The sequence below is a fragment of the Agelaius tricolor genome, unplaced genomic scaffold (genome assembly GCF_023055355.1).
Source record: "Agelaius tricolor isolate 1412-34295 unplaced genomic scaffold, bAgeTri1.0.p SCAF_13, whole genome shotgun sequence".
NCBI classification, from domain to species: domain Eukaryota; kingdom Metazoa; phylum Chordata; class Aves; order Passeriformes; family Icteridae; genus Agelaius; species Agelaius tricolor.
This window is the reverse complement of record NW_027269273.1, coordinates 10,034,578-10,048,641: the sequence shown is the minus strand read 5'-3', so window position 1 is coordinate 10,048,641 and position 14,064 is coordinate 10,034,578. Positions and strand designations below refer to the sequence as shown.

The window sequence follows — 14,064 nt, the reverse complement described above, 5'->3', positions numbered from 1 at the left end:
AGATATAGGTGTTTGGAGGAGGATAAATAAATGCTTTTAATAGATTGTGTTCTTTTTTCTGCCTTTCCACTGGAGATGAGGCTGCAGGTCACCAGTGGCTGTGTGGCTGCAGGTCACCAGTGGCTGTGTGGCTGCAGTCCCACAGCCTGTGCAGTCTCCTTGCAGGGGGAAGCGCCAGCATGGGCAGCCTCCCTTCTCCAGCTGGAAGCTGGGTTTGCTGGCTCAGCTCTCTGGGTGTCTCAGAGGGCTCTGAATTGCCCCCCAGAGGCTCTTTGTTCACACATTGGTAAGGAGCTCCTGCAGACTGCCCAGGGCTGTGGAGTATTTCCAGTCTCCTCCTGTCCAGCTTGGCTGTGCAGGGGGAGCAGAGAAGGGTTTCCTGTGGGCAGGCTGTGCTTGTGCTTTCTGGGGTCTGAAACAGCTGCTGAACCCCCCCTGAGCTTGCCCCCAGCCCTCTTCAAAGGTGGAGCAGGCAGTTCCTAGTGCCCCTGGGGCACCCTCAGGCCTAGTGCTAGCCTAACCTATGAGGGTCTCCTGCGCTGAGCTCCCAGGGCCAACTTGCTTCCATTTATTCACTGGAGTTAGTAAAAACCAGCATTCCTGGCTGCCTTACACTCTTACACAGCCTTCTCACTGCTATTGACTGAATAGCTGCTGAGGGCCCTGGCTGGAAATGTTTTCTAACTGCAACTGAATATCAGGTTGCCTGATCCGGAGAAGTCCAGCAAGAACACGACATGTGGGGTGCCCTGAGCAGCAGAGCAGACGGACCAGGCCTCTCCACGGTCTGTGTTTCAAACTCAGCATGAGAATAATGGTTGATTCTCAAAAACAGATGGGGTCAAGTGTATATGCTGTGTTTTTAAATGATACGTGATTTTCCAGATCTTTTTAAGGACAGCTACAGTGTTGCTAATAATTGTTTAGTGATTCATGGGTTGTCTTGGTTCTAAAGAATGCCTTTGTTTTTTCAGTGCTCTGAGACAAACAGTGAATGTTTTTTATCAATTTAAATATTCCCTCAAAGCTCTGCTGTATGAGGCAAGTCCTTGGAATGGAAATTTATTGTCCAAAATCTTCATCCAGTGTATCCAACAAGGATTAAGGGGTTAAAGCAGTGAAGTGAGTTTTAAAAAATGGCAATTCAGTTCCTGTGTGCACCAGGACTGACCTGAAGCAAGGGCCATAATCTCCATCCACATCAGTCGTGTCTCAGGAACTGACAGTAGTTACGTTATCTGTCCTCAACTTTGGCATACCAAGACAGATTGCAGATACTCTCTGCTACTCTGAAGGTACAGGACCTAACTCTGAAAGGCTTCAGCTGATAGCGCGATAGAAATAATTTCAGCTCTGTGTTGATGGCAAGGGCAAAACCTTCCTCGTTCCCTTCTTGGCATCGAGGTCAGCCGAAGGAATTGCTGAGCTCGCTCAAACCCTGCTCTACATCTTGTCTTCTCCAGCCTGTGACCTGATGACCCTGGGGATCCTGGCGCTGGTGACATCGACGGGCTGCGCGTCGGCCAACGCGCTGCAGTCGCTGACGGACGCCATGCACATCCCGCACCTGTTTGTGCAGCGCAGCACGGGCGGCTCCCCGCGCACGGCCTGCCAGCTCAACCCCAGCCTGGAGGACGAGGAGTACACGCTGGCCGCGCGCCCGCCCGTGCGCCTCAACGACGTCATGCTCAAGCTGGTCACCGAGCTGCGCTGGCAGAAGTTCATCGTCTTCTACGACAGCGACTACGGTAAGGGCAGGGCAGCGCTTCAGGCACCGGCACGTTGGGTTCTTCTCGGCTGGGAGGTGGGGAGCGAATGGAAAGGGAAGGGTGGAATGTGGCGTGCTGGGTTTTTCACTGACAAAGTGTTTCGAGTGGATGCAGGTCTTTGTCTTGAAGGAAAGGTTGCTGTGAAGACTAGTTCCCAGAGAAGGAGCAAAGTTGCTTAGCAACACCTACCCAGACAGACAAAGTTTGAATCTTCTCACACTTTTTCAGTGAAATATTAATCAAGTGTTGACATTGATCAGCAGGGGTCACATAGATGTGCAAGGAAGTTCAGCATGGTCTCTACTTGTTCCAGAAAATGCTTTCTATCAAAGCTGAGTATCGTTCTCTTTACAAATAAATTTTCACAGTAACTATTACTTTTTCTACATGCTTCCACACACTATTCTGTGTCTGGACTAAATTTCACAGTGATATTCCTGGCATTAAGCTGAAAAGTAGAGTTAGCATTTTCTCTAAATCTCATGCATTTCCCTCAGTAAAATTCTTCCTTTGAGCTGAAACTTGAGGAAAAGGAGTCTTTGCCTTGGTACCTTATGATAGCCATAAAGAATAATAAAACCCCAAATCTCTCATTGTGCCAGGCTCTCAGAGGGAAAGGGAACTGTGTATACATTTTTTTTTTATATCTCCCCCACCCCTGCTCAACTGATATGAGCACTGTTCCAAATACTTAACTCATGGTATATTCAGCACTCCTGTCTTAGGATACAGGATCTGTAGTGGGGAAAATAAATTTTCTATGGTATTTTTTAAAACCCTGCTAACAGTTTTGCTTTAAAATGTGATGCAAAACTTTTGATGTGGTGATTTACCATGAACAGAATATAAAAAAAGCAAACTTAAGGTTAAATCACAGAAGGAAAAAACAATCTTATGTATGTCTATGCATATATAGTTTAGATTTTATACATCTTCCACCATTGCAAAATAAATCTTAATTTGCATTCTCCCTATATACTATCTCCCTACTATTTTCAGTAGCAAGTGAGAGAGAAATATCATCTTTGGTTTTGAAGTTTGGTTACTTAGTTTTGGGTGCTAGTTTTGGTTAATCCTGAGTTTTGGGTGCAGATTTCTCTTTTCAGTTGCTACATAGTTATTTGCTGGTCCTTTAACAGGAACATTGAGGATGATGAGGATGGGTTTAAGTAGGAAATCAAATGAGACTTTAGCATCTTTTTAATGACATAGAATTGTTTTAAGCATGAGAAGACTTCCATGATGCTTGTAGAGATAATCTGTAGGCTCAAAAAATCTAGTAACCCAGCAAATGAACTGTCCTGTAATTACTGTCCTCTGTAATGCTTGAACAGTGAATGCTTTGAAAGCAGAAGTCGCAAGGTATGTGGTAGGTGTTCTTTTGGTGGCCTTGTGGTAGTGATGAGAATGTTGCTCTTTAGCAGAGGATTGAGTTTAAAGAGTTCAAATTATTCTAACAGTTATTTCAAGAATGAAGGGGGAAGAAATAATCTTCTTAGGATGTCTTAGAAACACCCCAGATACTCGATGTGCAAGCTGCTATTTTTGCTACTAGCCTATCTGCTTACTGAACTATGGTATCCCTTATTCCAGTGATGCATCTGTGTTTCTTTGTCTTTTTCTTCTTTTTTTTCTTGCAAAAGCTTAACATCTCAGTAGCAAACCCTGAAACCCTTAATTCACGTACCTCTAATTTCAGTTATGATCAAATTGATCTTTTCTATTTGGCACAGGCTGTATCAGTAAGACATTAAGGTTATGGAAGATTGCCACAGGCATTCTTCTCCTGTGGGGAGTGTGGTGTGCATTGCAGCTGCTCTTTCCTCTCCTTCTCCTCATGGGTGTGACATCCATCTTAGGCTGATTCCAGTAGAATAATTTTATTTGTAAGAATTTGGTGGGAGGGCTTTCCATAAAGAAGCTGGGTGAACCTTGCCAGATCTGGGCGTGGATTGGTGAACAGAGGATGAATAACCAATCCACCTCCCAGGGTATTGCATGCCTGGCTCCAGGGGCATGGCCCTTTCCTCGGCTCTGAGCTTCCACAGAGCCCTGCTCCTGCTTCTCCAGCAGCACCTCCCTGCCCAATGGGCAGGAGTCCCCTGCAGGCCATGATGAGGGAGGTGACATATTTGTGACTACAGAGAACTTCCAGCACTGGGCTTTGGTGGTTTTCTATAATAAGTGGTCCTTCTCTACCTGGTCTCTGAAAGTTGTACCGTTCCTTTTATTAGTGTTTTAATTTGTTCATTTGCTGGTCTCTAAAGGCCCTTGGTGTCCTCCTTGTGGAAATTGTCAGGTTTCCTGGAGACTAAATAGCATTGCACAATTTAAAAAACATCCCACACTGTTGAAGATGAAAATTATTGATTAAAGTTATTACTTGTCCCTTCTTTGACATACATTTGGAATTATAATTTCTGTGGAAAAGTAATGGACTTGGTTGTTAGAAACACAGAGTAGTTTCTGAAAAGCCTTACAAGCCCCTAGTGTTCTTGTGGTTACAATGAAATATGCCTTTTTTCACACTGAAATGATGGATAAAAATGTATGCACAACTTCAGTGAAAGGATATAGTTCTTTACAGTAAAATGCTTTAAAGTCTACAACAAGAAATTGAGAGATTCCTACTGAGCTGCACCAACAAGGGAAAGATTGGTTGATAATTGTCCATTCAGTTCCCCTGTATTTATACCAGAAAAGATAAAAGCTAATGCTGGTATTTTATCTTCATGATTTAGCCCTTGTTTTTCCACTTCTCTCATTTATGGCTTGTGCATGGTTTCAGAAGATGCAGAGAAACCTGCTCCCCATTGTTCACACTGGGAGGCTGCTGTTGCTGAGACTGACATTCATTTTTTGGTGAAAAAAGCCAGCTGCCCCTGAGTTTGCCAATGACTCTCAGATGGTGCTCTGTGGAACCTGGTCCACCCAGCTGTAAAAGAATTTGCAACAGAATTCTGATCTGTTGTGTCATCCTGAGGAGGTTCAGTTGTGCTGATGTGTTTTGAATTATGTTTTCCTCTACAAGAGCATCTTTTTTGCCTCCTCATATATTGCAACAATGTGCACAGGCCCGCTGGGAAGTTTAATATTTTATTTTGCTGACCTTCTGGATGTAGAAGTATCAGTAATCAAACTTTACTGACAGAAAAATTGGTAGTGGGGCAAGTTTCATAAAGAATCTTAGCAAGCTGTAAAATGACTATCAGTTAAAAGCAGTGGGTGCCACCCACCAGAAGATGAGGTTGGGAAATAAACAGTTGAAACTGTGCTTCTAGGGTGAGCAAATAAACAGATGTGTGGTGAGAGAATGAATTTGAGAAGGGTTTTGGAGGCTGGATGTGAAATGAAAACAATGAGGCATATTAAATCATATTTCTGAAGAGAAATGTGAGTAATAGCTATGTTTTCACTAGATTAACCTTACTACTGAAAAACACTTCTTATCTCTATAGTTAGATGAGGTCTCTGCTTTCCTTCATACATGTCTGCATATCTGTATTACAGAATGTAAGATAAAATAGGGGCACTTTATGAATCCACTTTGTCAATGAAAATGGTATTAGACCTGGGAAAAGTAGCTGTAATAGTTTATTCTTAAGTTTTGGTGTCAATAAGTGAGTGTTGTTTGCTGAAGAAAAGTGTTGTATAAAAGTCTTACAGAAGAAACTTTTGAAGATCATTTGACCTCCCAAACCAAGCTATGAAGCTTGGTTCCTACAGGAGAAAAACCCCAAGGCCACAGCTTACTGAGTTCTAAATTTTTTCCTCAAGATTAGAGGTCTGTTCTTTTTCATTGATGCTGCATTAACTGTGAGTGCTACTTGATCAATCTTGCTATGTGGAAGGAACTTAATTTTTGGTGTGATGGGTTTTGTGGGAAGCTGAGTTTCCCACAGCGATTATGTGGCAATTTCATTTCTGAGTCCTGCCTGTCAAGGGCCTCAGCCATGATTGTAAATTACAGGAATTGTGCTATTAATAGTTTTACACCAAGATACATTGGTCCTGGAATGGTCTGTCTTTTGTCAAGATTCTTTGTGCAGGCTGCTACCCTTGCATATATTTAATTTGCAGAGGAATGTAATGAAAATTGAGAAATGCATGCATTTGCACAGGCCACGTGGAGCACTGCAAATCCCTTGTGATGTGAAACATTGACTGTCACAACAAAAAAGAAGCATACAGAGCATTTGCATATGAGCTACTTTCACCTTACCTGCTTTAAGTTTTCTTTTATCCTTGTTTGTTTATAACTTATCTACTGTTTTCTGTGTCATGATTTCAGCTGCCAGACAACCACTTCTGCATCACTGGGGCTGCCATATTTCCAGTGAGCATGCCTTGCTTAACATAAACACAAGCAATGTGACACCTGAGGTGCTGAGCCACCTGTGCCTGTGTTGGTAGGTGCCTCTTCAGCAAATCTGACACTGCCAGGAAGTGTCTGACTTGTCCTGCATGAGCTGTGCTGATAAGAGTTTGCCTGTCTTATTAAAAATACCTGGTTTTCTTCCAACTGGTTGGTGCCTCCCAGCTGGAACTGTTGTGGAGAAGCTTGAATTGAGATTGCTGTTTAAACAGTAAGATATATGGACTTTAGGCAGCCAGCTGCAGAGAAATGTAACTTCTTTATGCTCAACAGTCTGCAACAGCAATCACTTAGGGAGGGAATCCTCAGCCACCTCTGCATTGATGCTGCTGTATGAGGTAATAAAGGGGAGGGATGGACTGGGGCTAAGCACCTTTTCACCCAGCAAGGAACAGAATTGCCTGAGTATTTATTCTACACAATTTCTGCAGTACCTACTTATTCAGGCATAACTGCACACTGGATGTCTAGTTTCCAGACTTGTATAAAATCTACCTGGAAAAAAATGAAGACTTTCCTGTAAAAATTTTTTGTCTTTTAATGTATGATCATCATTGCAACTGCAGAGAATGCCAAGAAAGAAAGAATTCAGCCAAGTTCTCCAGGTCCAACAGGGAGTTTGTAATACCATGGGGTAGAGAAAAAAAAAAATGACCTTTTGACTTTTACATTGAATTTGATCTGGAAGCTATTGAAGAAATGGAATTGTGTTATCCTTGAATCACTTTTCTGACTGTGGCAGCACTTAAAGTAATTGGTCTGCTTAAATTAAGCATGGATTTTTGTCATTTGTCATGATATTTCTTTTTATTTAGTAATGCATCACAGTATATAACACCAAATGTAATTAAAGAAAGTCAATTTCACTTCCAATTATTACTTATACATTACTTTTAGTACTTTGATTTTTAAGGTATGGAGTGTGTGTGCTAATAGCAGCAGTGAGATTTCCCCCTCTCTAATCCCCATAATTCCTGGCAGGGTATGGGAGCATGGGCAGTGGTTGTTTCCCATAAAACATATTAAATGCTTCCAGGACAATGCCTGATGTGATATACAAATGATCTTGAAGTTATGGTACAGCCTTTATTCTCAATGTGTCCTATCACAGCTTTCCTGTAAACTTCAGTGGTAGCAAAAACGAGTCAGAGATCTCTGGACCAAGAGTTTGGGCAGTTTCAGGCATCTTATGTCACTGAAAAATTCAAGGCAAGTTCAAGAAATAATTCTGAGCTTTGAAATAGTTTGAAAAAATGTTTTGCAAAGAGATGATGCAAGTTCTTTTAAAAAATTCAAAACCCCCAGGACCAACACTTTCAGAACAGAAGGTTTGCACTTTGTATTCAAAATAGATATTTTTAAAATCACTTAATCTTAAAAGACTTGAGAAATCTCTGTCTGGGTGGATGCTCATGAGAAAGGGAAATAAAAGGTGTTATTAGAAGCAGTTTTCAACCAGTTTTTCAGCTCAGTCATCTGGTCAAAAGTGATTATTAATCCAGTTCTGAAAGCTCTCGTTGGTCATTCTTTAATGTCTCTTTTTAAACTAATTTCATTTTAGTGACCAGTCTTCAGGCTCAACTTTGTAGAAACTGGGGCTATTGGTGATTCTGTTTTCCTCCCTTTATATTCTGAAACAGAATAATACAGCACACACTAACTAGAGAAAGGGCAACTTCAGCAGCCTGGAACCAGAGGGTGCAAATTAATTCATTTTGGACAGAGAAGTCTTTGAGAAATGTAGATGTCATCTGTGGAAGGCCTAAGTTCTTGACTTTGTTTCCTTGAGTGAAGGTAGATAGAATCTCTTGAGTTGGACTGATGGCGTGAAGCTCAACAGTTTGTTCAGGTGTGTGAAAAAGACAAGGAGAAATGCAAAGATGATTTGGTGTACTTGAGCGGGGAATCTGAGGACCCCATTCCAGAAAGGGATCTCTTCAATTCAGATTTGTTAGGGACTGAATGCTTACACATGCACTTGGAAGTTGTTGGATGAAAGCATAGCTGGACATTGAACAGAAAGGTACAAGTTTGTCCTGGAGGATGTATGCAGGGGTTCAGGCAGTGACATCATTCTGAGAAAATATATTCAGATATCTCAATTTGCAATGAGCTTTGAATAAGTTCCCAATCCCCACTGGCTTTCATGACAACAGTAGGGGAGAGGATTCATCTGTGTGGATCCATATACATGCAAACACACACATATGTATGGGTAGATTTAGATACAGAAATATATATAGAGAGATATTTATGTGTGAATTTTAAGAAAAATAGTAAAGGAGTGTGTCTGTTTGTATACATGCATATGTATACACTTGTGTGTAAATGTGTGCATGAGTCCATTCATATGCAGAATCAAGGACACATTTGCTCTGCTCCTTTTGTGCCTTTGCCCAGTCCCCCAGGAATCCTTCTGATGCCACTATGGGCAGAACTTCTTTGTGTTCTTCCCTGTTTGGAGACTGTTTCTGGTTTGTTTTACCCAGTTAAGAGTTGATGTGGCTTCCTAACACTTCTTTCTGTTTTCCTTATTGAGACAGAAATCCCATTCCTTCTCCTTCTCACATTTCTGTGGTTTATTTATTTATTTTTCTTATGGCTGAAGCTTTGTGTGGGTTTTCTGGCTTTCTTCAGCACCCTGTCCAAACTGTTTTCGATGTCTAGCTAGCTGTGCACTGCTGCACAAATTGCACCTCCCAGCCAGGCATGTGCAAAGGGGGCAGAGTTTTGCTCTTCATTGGATTGAGCTATGTAGGCCTTTTATACCTTCTGCATTTACTTTCTCACGTATTTAATGTTTGAATCTGGTGCTCTGGGAGTTATTTTAAGAGTAATTTCAATCATTTGAGGAGAAAATGCATCATTAGACTGTAAAAATTAAATAAAAAGCAGAGGAAAAAATGTTTCCAAGTTTGGATTTTTCAGAGTCAGAGCCCATTACCAATGTAATCTGAATGCCTGAATTCTATTGGAGAGTGATTTAATATTCATCATCTTATAATAGCATTTGTTTAAGTGGAAATAATGCCTTCTTTTTTGTGTACAAATTGAATAAATAGGATTAGTCTCACTACTGGGGAACATTGAGTCCTACAGAGATACTTTTTAAATACTGGATATTTTGTTTTAGTGTTCTCTTGGTTTAGTAACCAAGACTCAAATAGACTGTTTCTTACAAAGCCATATGGGAGAATTATAGAGGGCTTCAAGAAAGAGACAAAAATTGAGCTGGGACATCCCTTGCAATAATTTAATTGATTTTTCCCTGTTATGGGAGAGCACTAAATGGCAACAGCTACTGTCACACTATTTGGAGACAGTAGTTGAGTTCATCAATTTGGAATGTCTTATGGGTTCAGGAACTATTGGCAGTCCCCACTTCATTGAATCATTTAGGTTGGAAAAAGACCTTTAAGATCATAAAGTCCAAATATCAACCATGTCCCTAAGTGCCATGTCTACAGGTCTTTTAAATGCCTTCAGGGATGGTGACTCCACCAACTGCACTGCTTCCCTGGGCATCCTGTTCTGGGCTTGGTGATCCTTTCAGTGAAGAGGTTTTTCCTGATATCCAATCTAAACCTCCCCTTGTGCAACTTGAGGCCATTTCTCATTGACCTCTCCCTTGTTACATGGTAGAAGAGAGGGACCCCCACCTGGTGGCAACCTCCTTTCAGGTATTTGCAGGGAGAGGAGAGGTCTCCTGTGAGACTGCTTTTCTCCAGGCTAGACACTCACAGCTCCATGAGGTGCTCCTATGGCACTTGGCTCCAGACTCTTCACCAGCTGTATAATCCTGTAATTAGCACTGCATGATGTCACTCAAGGTCACCTGCTCCATGGCCTTCCCAGCACCCTACTTCATCCATCAGCAAGAATCAAACCAATCAAACAGTTGAAGATTTATCCAAGGGTGGATAAATCTTCAACTGTTGCATAGCAGATGAGGAAGGGAGCTCAGGATAGTGATTTAGTGCTGATGTGTGTTATGGCTGGCTTGAATTTCATTTCCAAAGTCAGAGTGATTTCCTCTGCTCTGCTTCTGGCCATTGTTTGCTTACATCAACAGCAAAGTATCTTCTAGCAAAGCATGCATGGGGACTCAGGCAAATACAGAAACTGTGCAATAGAAGAATTGTTATGTTTATACCAAAAAACCAAGCAAACATCCAGTGCCTGGAATACAAAAGCCTTCTTTGCATAATGGGCCATAACCCAGTGATCTCACTTGTCCTAATGCAGTTCCTCAGTAATTCTCAAAGTCATTTTGCTTTGGCCCACTTGCATGAATATTTGACATTGCCATTAACAGGAATTAAGACATATCTCATCTCCCAAAAGCCATATAATAATGTCGGGGGAACTTTGTTAAGAAAGGAATAATCCATTAACTAGGACCAACATTTCTCTGTAATCACCTTTCTCCTTCAAATGACAGAATCTTTACAGGAAGGAACTGTCATTTATTTTTGTAATAGGGATAATAATCCTTCCTGCTGTGGAAGAATAATTAAAGGTCAAATTCTGGCATTGTATTCATGAGTCAGCACAGCCTGAGCACCAACACCTAACTGGACACCCCACCAGGCCCTTGTGGTGCAGTAGAACAGCAGTGTGCTTTTCTTTTCAGTGAAGATTTTCTCCGTTGCTTTGCATTAAGGATGCTTTGTAATGATTGCCTTATGTATGGAAGCATATACGAGTGCATCAAATTATTAAAAAGTAGTTTGGACCACCCAAAGTGTGCTCTCCCTATTTAGCAAGGAGCATTTGGTGACATTCTGTGGCTTTGCTGTATAAAGAAGTATCTGTGGGAGTCTTTGTGGTGCTGTATATCTTTTATTCTCTCCCATCCTGTGCAGCCATATAAGTCTGGACAAGCTGTAATTAAGTGAAACAATATATTAGAGTACTAAAATGGGAATAACAAGGGCAGCCTTGCAATGGGAAGGGTGGGAGGCAAGCAAAGAGGAACATTTAAAATGCTGGGTTATTGGGCAATTAGTGGGTTTGACTGAGTACTCATGACAGGTGTATTTAAGTTTTCTTTCCCTCAAATCCTAATTAAATCATTGGAAAGAAAGAAAATTCCAAATTATGGTAGAAGGGAGAGCCTTCAAGCCCAGAGACAAGTGAGTTTGGCAAGTTCAGCAGCTCCCAGTAACCACATACTGGCTTCAGGGAGATGTGACAGTGGTGTAATGGCAGTGATGGCACTAGGGGTTGGAAGTGCTTTTGGGGAGAATCTCAGACCATCCTCTTCCTGTTCAGATTGCTATTATTTAGCCAGTTCCCTTTGGATCTGGTTTAGACAGAAAAATAACTAATTAGGAGTAAGAGAAGTCCTGAATATTTTTTTGGTTATGCCAGAGAACAGTAAGACATTTATGGTCTCTTCAGACAGATGCCTCAGAAAGGTGTTTGATGGTTTATAATGTGCTGTGCTTGAATTAAAAAACAACCAACCAGTTAGTAAAGTGGCAGGATAGCAAACTACAAAGTTAGCAATGAGATTTTTCTGTTTCCCTTTCTGTGCTTAGCTATGGTAAAGATGGCAGAGGGGCTTAATTTCACTAACTCAGCAACGCCACTGCACTTCATTAAAAAAAAATCACCAGGGTAAAAATTAGCTAAAAGCTGCACTTCTGGGGGGAAGAAGAGAAGGAACTTTGTTTTTAAGACTGAGATCTATTTTCTTGTTTAGGTTAAAGAATCTGGACTTAGTTGGTTTAAATAAAAAATTTGAAAAATTTATTACTTTTTCTCAAATTATGTAAGAGCTGATGTGCCACTAGCCTGAAAAATGAGTGAAAAGTCTTCTTGAAATCCAGATGTTTTTCTGAATTCCATATGTTTATGAAATACAGGTGATCAAGGCAATAGAGAGCTCTGAAGTTCTCCTGTGCACAAGGTTGAACTGTGAACTTGATTGCAGACTCTTAGACAGCAAAGAATCAACCCAGCAGCAGGTGCTCGCTTAGGTTTGACGCCAGGGCTTTCCAGAACAAAAGGGTCTTGCAGAGTATCCAAGGGTACTGAAAGCTTTAATCAGATGTTGTTGAACATGAGGTATTCCAAAAATCAGACACAAAGTCACAGGACTAGTGAGTGCTGCTGCTCAGGAAGGGGTTTGTTCCCAATGTTTCAGTGTTTAATCCCTTTTGTGTGCTAATTAACCTTCTGTGTTTCATCTTCCTCAGCTGATGTCAGGAAGAATTGTTGTTATTCTTATATTGTGTCATGGATTGGAATGGAGTAAACCATCTCTACAAAAGTTCTAAAAACCTGAGTCTACAGTAGTTATTGTGATGGTTTAGGATCTACTAAATATATTTGAATTTAATCATGGTTAATGCAAGATTTAACTTTCTCTTGTCATATTTTTAAATTCCTCTGCAGATGGACTTTTCCTTTGCTTGAGACTTCATGAAATTTATTAATCACTTTATAATAAAACCAAACAAATTTGAGATCCTTCTGCTGCAGAGGGGCTGGCAATACCACCTGAGGGGAAGGGACATCCTTACAGAAATAATAATCACCTCAGGCAGGGGGGAGTATTTGAGGAGCTCTGACCCTTTACAGGAGAGAATTGCATTTTCATACCAGGTTTTTAATATTAATATATGAAGAAGGATTACCCTTGCTGTCTAATAAAACAATAGCTAATTAGATATTTGGTTTTTAATAATGATGAAAGTTAGTGTTAAACAACCATTCAGAATCCCCAAATGATTGTCTAGAAAACAAAAAGCTTTGCTGAATTTTCTCCTAGTTGTGCTCACTGTTGCTTTTCAAGTATTGCTTCAGCAGAAATCTGTAGACACATGTTTTTTATCATGGATTGATTAGAAAATGAGGAGGTAAGAATACCTATGGTTTTTGCATGTGAGTGAGAGTGATTTTGGAGATGTTTAGATCAACATGCTCCTGAATGTTCTTATTTGTGTTACTAATCTAACTGGAAAAAAAGATTAAAAAATATTGAGTTGAGTATTCTCTTTAGCAGAACACACTAACCAAAATAAGCAGCAGAATGTTTTTTCCCTTAATAATGGTTTAAAGACTGGAAATTGGCAAGCAAAAGGAGACCTGTGGGGATATATGCAAATAGCTTTGTTTTCCCATATGTCTTGGGTGGGAGGATGTCTGCTTTCTCTTTAGCTAAATCTTTATGTGTTAAAGAGCTGTGGCGTTAGGGGAAAATATCTTTATTTATTTATTTAAAGGAAAAACGAAAGACTCTGATAATGATCTGAAAGAAGTATTTTCAAGATTTAATGTTTATTGCTGTTAATTACTGTGGTAATTGTATAGAAGTGGTAATGTGTGATGGTAATTGCTAGTTTATTTTTTTGAAACATGTTAATGCATCCACAAGTGAGTTTTTCATTAGAAAATCTTGTGTAGGATGCAGCCATGTTGTCGGACACCAGACTCTGCCCACAGCCTGTCTCATGGTGGGGAGTCTCTTACAGAACTTTACTGACTTACATGAAATATCATATGTTTACAATAAAATTAAGGCCAAATAGTCATTAAACTTAAAGACCACAGAAGCTGGCAAGATGCTTCATCTCTGTGCTTTGAATGATGATTGCCAATGAGAAGTAGTTGGAATTTCAGTGTCAGGGAGATGATGAATTTTCATTGGCTTTTAAAGCAATTGCAGAGCTTGGTCTACAGATTGTTTCACATTTTGAATACATTTTTACCAAGACCTTAAAAAATGTGACAAGACTTAATTTTAATGAAATTTAAGGGACTCTTCCATACATCAATTTAACCTGTCAGTCAGGTTTACACTCATGGCCCATAACCTTCTGGTTACCACATGGTTTGTAGCAGCAGGCAGTGGTTGCATCCCTGTGACTTTTCCACAGCTTTTCCGTTCCAAATGTTCAGGTCACAGGTTGT

At 40.6% G+C, this 14,064-nt stretch overlaps 1 protein-coding gene across 6 annotated transcripts in view; it reads left to right on the top strand.

Moving 5' to 3' along the window:
* Nucleotides 1-14,064, top strand: part of GRID1 (glutamate ionotropic receptor delta type subunit 1) — a 485,778-nt gene that overhangs the window by 193,943 nt on the left and 277,771 nt on the right. For all 6 annotated transcript variants that reach the window (XM_071438687.1, XM_071438688.1, XM_071438689.1 and 3 more), the window contains one exon: nucleotides 1,464-1,748. In XM_071438687.1, the coding sequence (XP_071294788.1) occupies nucleotides 1,475-1,748 (274 nt within the window). In that variant the 5' untranslated portion in view covers nucleotides 1,464-1,474. The remainder of the gene's footprint in view (nucleotides 1-1,463; nucleotides 1,749-14,064) is intronic.